This window comes from Haliotis cracherodii, unplaced genomic scaffold (genome assembly GCF_022045235.1).
Source record: "Haliotis cracherodii isolate W230 unplaced genomic scaffold, xgHalCrac1.p SCAF_7, whole genome shotgun sequence".
In the NCBI taxonomy this organism is placed as follows: Eukaryota; Metazoa; Mollusca; class Gastropoda; order Lepetellida; family Haliotidae; genus Haliotis; species Haliotis cracherodii.
The window spans coordinates 42,043,939-42,051,068 of NW_027266330.1; the positions used below are offsets into that span (position 1 = coordinate 42,043,939).

Below are 7,130 nucleotides of genomic sequence, written 5' to 3' on the forward strand. Positions count from 1 at the left end.
ATATTAGATCACCATATTATTTTTATGTTAAAGGCTTTAATACCCAGACCCTTTTGCTTGGAAATACTAACCTACAAGATCATCTTGATAGTAAAGTATTGAGTTTATGCATATATTACATAGCTATATTGCCTTCACAAACAAATTTTACTGGGCTAATCTTCAGCATTTGCTGTACAGCCTTATCTATGAATGTTATTTTGATTGCTTATAAATTTACATGGTAAAGAGAGCAATACTTACATGTTTATAACCGGCTACCAAAGGTATCCTCACGTGCTTAAAAGTGGCTACCAGAGAAATAAGTACGTACTGATTTCGCTTCTGTAAAAAGTAATTCTGAGAATTTTGTTTCCTTGTAATTTCAACAGTATGTCGGAGGAAAGTTCCACGCGTCCTGTGCCACTGGAAGCGCCGCCACAACACACCTGTATGTCTCCTTATTTGGAATGTGCTCTCAAACACCCACAACAGCAAGGTAACTGATGTCACTGTGTCACAAATGACACATTTCCTAGTTTCACATACACCACAGCTTTGTGATTTGTCAGTGCAAACGTTATCGACAACTATGAATGAATACAAATATGTGAATATTGTTTCTAGCCTTTACAGGTAAGGAAAATACAGGGAATCGCACCCGAGTGTCTGGTGATATCAAATATATCAAAACGAGTCGCTGAAAGTTTAAAAACTCCGAGACCTGTCTGTAAGAAGTACAACAAACAATGCAGCTTCAGTGACAGAAATGTTAGGGATGTTATTTGAGTCCAGTTTGGATGAAAAATAAAGATACAGCTGTTTTCACATTGTTCTTAAACCAATTGTAGGAGAGGATGCCATTTCCGAAGAATGTTCCTGCCTATATTCAGGAGCAGGGGCCATGGGTGTTGTTCCATCAAGCAGCACTGAAACAACAGCCACTGAGTCGCAGAGTTCCGCATTCCTGTCTGATGGCAACAACTCAACTGGCTCCAGTGTCTTCCTCTCTGATGGAAGTGGTGAAAATTCGTTTCTCTCACAAGTGGAATCGTCTTTTGAGGGAGGTCAATACTTTTCCCCACCCGGAACAGAGTCTCCAGTGTCTTTTGAAGGTGAGTGACTCAGACAGTATTTATTTGAATATAACCCAGGCGCTCTGATGGTGGTAGTTGGATTTCATGATTATGGTGTCAGCCATTGGAATAGCGATTCTCAATTCTGATCGGTCACTTAGTTTGACATCATATTACTGCATGGCAATTAAAACGATATGTAAAATGTCACTGATTTTCAAGTCACAAAGTGATAACATCACGTCAACAGTACTTTATTACTTTTTTTTGTAGTTTCGTATTTTCTAATAATTATAAGCGTTACATAAAACAAATTACTCCGATATTAGATTAGCAAATTATTTTTCACTTAACACTCGGGACATTATTCTTATTCTTGGGACAAATAATCCATAACTCCTTGTAGATCGTGCATTATTCTCTAGTTTATACACTGGGTAGGTCTGTATCACATTCCCTCATTATCATTTGTATCTTTTGTTCAAATTGTAATATCATAATAACTGTATTTATCTTTCTAATTAGATGATGGTAGAGATGGGCCATGGTCTCCAACATTTGTGCACACAGCCCGAGTAACAAACCAAGTATCGAGCGGTGACATCAGTGATGTCAGTTCCATCTACCCACTGTCCCCTAGTAATGAGACTGCAGCTATTTCAAATACATCTGAATGTGATGAAGATGGACATTCTGCAACATTAAAAACTGACAAAACAAATGGTGTACCAGACTGCAACTCCATCGTCAATGAAAGACTTGTTGAGGAGGCCAATATTCAAGAGGAAAAGGGTCAGACAGGAAGTTCATTTCACTCCTTACAATCAAATATTTCATCAATCGTTGAGAAACGTAAGCGTTTTCAGGATCCAGAAAATTGTTCACCATCTCTCAGTCTCAGCCTCAGCTTCTGTGATACATCTTCTATTGATGAGATATGCGATTTTGAATCTATTGTTCCTATGCATGATGAAGATATCCTTTCTCTGAGTGAACTATGCGCAAACAGTGAGGAGACACACATTGTTACTTTCAACAGGGAATCACAGAAGAGATCTCCATTGCAAGGAGTATGCCTTGAAGAATGTCACCTACAAAACAGGGATAATCCGGTGACTAGAGAATATTCAAATAGCATGATCGTTGCTACATCTGTTGGACCTTTATATTCTCTTCCAGACAATTATTCTACGAAGTCTATTGAAACATATCCTTCATTAACAAATGTATTTGATAAACCTTCATATGAGTCATTGTCAAAAGACCGAAATTTTGTGAAGGTTGAGCATACATGTAAAACAGAGGGCCCATATCAGACTCTGTCAAAGGAGCTAGGTACATCGTTTCGATCTTCCAAACTGGCAGACACAGGGTCACCCATCCAACAGTTTCAAAAGTGTATTCATGAAACCAGCCACACACCCAGCGGTGAACACTGTCCAACCTCATATGACATAAATACATCGGGGATTATTTCCAGAGATATCTGCAGCCAAAAGGAAAATTCATCTACTCATTCGTCATCTCCACACACTATAGAGGATGTCTCGCCACACATGTCCTACAGTGGTGGCTTCATGAGTTCACGTCAGCCTCAATTATCAAAGGTGGCCATTATTGATCATATGGCCTGTGAGCTTGCAAAAACGGCAATTGCTCTGTCACTTCAGGAGACTGCAAGTGAAATCCAGGGAAATGCAGTTAATAGCATGCTACATCCATTGGACGAGCAAGGAAAAAAATATAAAACATCTCTCTCTGAGCAAATGCTAGGAGCTGTTGAGCAGCACAAAACATCCAGTGAAGACAACATTGGCCTTGCAAAACCACCTTTGAAATCTACTTGGATGAAGAATGCTATCAACAGATTTGAATCGTGGTCTGATTTCAAATCGTGTATTGACATACCTTCAACAATTGGTGACACACATGGAGAAAAGTTTGAACAAGGAGTAGATGCAGACGAGGCCCATTGTAGTGAAATAGACAAAGTCAATTCAAATGTACTACATGAAGATCGCCTTATACCGACAGTGCAGCAGAGTAAAGTGATTAATCACACTGAAATGGGGAGTTTGGGTGGATTGAGGGCTCACTACGATAACATCTGTGCAAAGGTTTCTCTTCATGTAGATGAGAGTGCAGTTGAAGAAGTAAACAGGCATCCTACGGTGAAACATCCAATCAGTATTGCAGAGAATCAAACTGCTGAACAATTGGAGGATAACACTAAACATGTGCTTCCTGCAACTGACCACAACATGGTTTGTGAATCACCTCATCTTGATGGAGATGAAGAAAGTGTACTGCAACCAACCTCAACATTTTCCATGCCCACAATCCCCAAGAAAGCAGTACCGTTGGTCAAGATGAATAATCATGATCCTGGACATAAACGAATCCTAGCATTTCATTCTTCACCAAATACTATACTGTGTGAGATAGATGGAAAAGAAAGACATCCTAAAATATTTGCAACATATGAAAGACTTGTCCCAACAGAAGGGCATTGTGATGAACTATCAGGTTCAGAAGATTATCATATGGTTGAAGTCACTGACTCAAGAGAGATACACTGTTTCTGGAAAAGAAGAAAGAAGAACAAGGCTTGTCCTAAAAGAGAGCAGCTTAACTTCTTCAAAAAAATTGGATCACAAATAGGTTCAATGGAGTATGCTGTTTACATTTTGCCAAACAATGGCACTATTTTTCAAAACCAAAACTCCCATTCGGTTGCTGATGCTTATTATGATTCAGTTTTTGCTGATGAAAAATCAGGGCAGCACTCACACAATCCGTCAGAAGAATTATGCAGGAAAACAGTTTCCATTGGTGATATTGACAACAAAAGAGCAAAACGTAAGAAAGGCAAACGTTCTCCCCAAAAGCCATGTAATGGTTCCAGGGTAAAATATGGAGATGTCCAAAATGTCATGTCACGTCACACTGACAATGGTGTGCAGGTACACTCAGGCAAATGGAATAATAAATACGTTCCAAAGAAGTTGTCTTCTACAGGTTTTATTTCTACTGCTTCTGGAACAGGATTTAAAAGCGATCAAACAAAGGGAAAGCACTGTGATCCAGGAAACAGAGACCTGTCAGTCATCAAGGGTGCCACAGATGAGCAGTTGTGTGAGATAGTAGCTGAGTATACCAAGAATTACATCACTAGAGTTTTAACTGGCATTACCAGCTTGGCTGAGAAAGGCAATGAACATAATAAACAAACACGCAGTGAAAAACATCAACTGTCAAAGAAACGTCTACACATTGACCTGAGAGAAAAGATAGGTGATGTTATTCATCACCCATCCCATCAGTTGGACTTATCTGATGAACACAGTGTTGGTGGAAATTTACCTTTAGAACCCAGTCAAGAATGTAACATTATGGAGGAGTCTGACAACAAGAAACTGCCAACAGAGGAGTCAATTCCATCTTTAACGTCAAACAGCATTATAACTGGAAATAATGCAACAATGTACAGTGCCAACAATAAGTTTACATGTTGTCTGAATGTTAGGCTATTACACCATACAGCATCAGCATTTGTTGCTGCTATGGTGTTGTCTGAAAAATGTGAGAACTTTGCAGACAGAATTTTGGAAAAGGCTGAGCAAGAATTGGCAACATACATGATGCATAATCGGAAGGAACAGATGTCAATGTCGCTTAGCAAACCCCTTCCAGCACTCTATTCTGGGAGTGAAATTGGGGAAGGTATCACTGCAGCTGCTAAAAGTGTCATCCAGAAAGCCTTTTGTGAGTTGCAGATAAAACTGGATGATGTTGGATTGACGGGCAAGAATTATGGACAGAAACAAGATTCTATGTACAAACTTGAGGCATATAAGATTGCAACTAGTTGTATTTGGGGAGCAATGCATGAATGTGATTTCCAAAGTCTGTTAGTCAATATTGTCACTTCCAGCAATGTATCTGAGACAGAAAAATGTCCCATGCCAGAATTATCTCAAAGCCATAGATCCAGTTCCAATATCAGAAACTCCACTATAGGCATCTGCTGTAGTAGACCCCATACAACTGAACACGTCAGTCAGACTTATATTTCATCCCAGCTGTCTAACCAGTTGAGCAGCTCTATCCATAGTCTTCCAGCCACGGCAGATGTTTCCCAGCTACCCCATCCACATGGAGACACAAGGAGCGTTTCAGCAAAAGAACATGAACTCCAGACTAGACAAATGTGTCCTTTCTCACTACAACCTCATGCAGATTATGAGCGGTATAAAATGCTGGTAGAACCTAGTAAGTATCCCTTACGTTCTTCCCGTGGACAGGCTGAAAGTGACATTGATAAATGTATTTTGGCGGAGAACCACAATGGACCTATGAAAGAAACATTGTATTTTGACACAAATAACACAAAGCCACTGCAGGAGCGGTATGCCTCTCAGTATTACTCTCGGAGAATTCAGTGTGCTTTGTGTAAGAAACAGAAATAATTGTTTTAGATGGTATTTAGGTCATCTTTTATTCTGTACCAAAGGCTGCTATTAAGTGTTTTGTTACAAGGAAAAAATGTTCCTGAATTTGTATGCATTGATATTTAACTTGCAATACTATATATTTGCAATAGTCTTTATGCAATGGTGTCAACTTTAGCTCTGTTAAAGTACACTATAACACTCTGTTAAGGTCACGATTTCAAACAGATCTAATACAATGTACTTGTAACTATATTTGATGATAAATTATTCTGATCAGTCATTATGTCGTGTTTATTATTACTTATGTTTGGTTGTCATTTTTATGAATCTTTTCTAATAAGTACCTAATTATTAGTCTATGTTAGTTATAATCTCAGGGACTCTTTGCTTTCATTAAAAAAGATACTTGTTCGATGCTACTGTGAATGTAGATAATCTCAGCCACTTGAACATTCTGAATAAATAACAAAAACAATTTTATTTAATTGGGAAATATCCAGCAGACATAATAGGTGATGTTAATATTAGTAGATCCAAACTAGTGTCCAAAGGAACCTAAGAGTAACTGGCAATTATGAAGATGAGGAAAACAGGTTTGCAGAAAGGCTAATAGTGGTGTGTATACTTGTCCACGTTTGATGATATCTTGATGGGTGACACCGGTGGGGCAGGATATGCACTCATTTTCACGAACACCTGGTATCACAACTATTTGATAGTGATACATAGACATATACTCGTGATGTAATCAGAATCGTACAATTGGCTTTTAGCAGAGATTTTTTTATTAATATGGAAAGGGTTTTGTCGCATGAATTTTATTAACAAAACGTACAAAATTATTGTAACAACTTCTGATTTATTGCAGATAACGACGTTTCTTGCGATTCTTACACCCTTATCAAGCTAGAGTGACTACAATTAGGTGAAGAGATGTATATATGCATGATATATTATCATTTACAACAGGTAATAAAAAAAACAAATAGCACACAGATGATAGGCTGAAGCGAGATCTACAGTAAGAATAACAAAGAGCACACAGCCAATGAAACCAGATGTGCAGTAAGGATAAGGAATAAAAGGATTAAAAAGTTGTGACAAGCTGACTGGATACTTATTACAAAGGCCTTTTGTTTGATTAGATCTTCATAGGCAGACGAGATGTAATACCTTTGATCTCTGTTGATCAAAGGTTTGTTTACTGTTTGCTGTTCACTGAGGCTATCTACTGGGCCTATGTCTGTTCTTGTTTAACTTTTGTTGGAATCTGAGGCAAAATTCTGGATTGACAAAGTTGTTGTGACTGTACCAGTTGTCTTGAGACAGCCTCGACTCCTACAGTCTGTGGATCCAGGTAGCGACTGTTGCATACGTCTATTTGATGGTTAGACAGATTCGCAAACCTGTGGACAGTGTGGGTCCCCAATGCCTGCCTATGTACCTAAACAGAGGAGGGTTGAGGTGCCACTCGCATGTGTCGGGAAGCGACTGAGACAGTCTGCTTCTACAATTTTCCATCCAGCTAGGAATGCTGTTTGAAGTTGAATAGAAACTGGCTTGCAGTCAGTCCCTGGTTCTTTGCAAACTGAGTTAGTGGCTAATTGGATGCCCTAGATAG

General features: G+C 38.9%; 1 protein-coding gene across 1 annotated transcript; it reads left to right on the top strand.

The window, feature by feature from the left end:
- Nucleotides 1-372: 372 nt before the first annotated feature.
- Nucleotides 373-5,524, top strand: LOC139447893 (uncharacterized). Its single transcript, XM_071229371.1, has 3 exons — nt 373-478; nt 831-1,094; nt 1,581-5,524. Exons 1-3 carry the CDS (start codon nt 373-375, stop codon nt 5,522-5,524), a joined length of 4,314 nt encoding a protein of 1,437 aa, XP_071085472.1.
- The last annotated feature ends 1,606 nt before the right edge of the window (nt 5,525-7,130 follow it).

Excerpts from the sequence above, each read along its gene's own strand:
- LOC139447893 (XM_071229371.1), top strand. The coding sequence starts at position 373 with ATGTCGGAGGAAAGTTCCACGCGTCCTGTGCCACTGGAAGCGCCGCCA. Across the intron at positions 479-830 it reads CAAACACCCACAACAGCAAG|GAGAGGATGCCATTTCCGAA; the intron begins GTAACTGATGTC and ends AACCAATTGTAG. Across the intron at positions 1,095-1,580 it reads GTCTCCAGTGTCTTTTGAAG|ATGATGGTAGAGATGGGCCA; the intron begins GTGAGTGACTCA and ends CTTTCTAATTAG.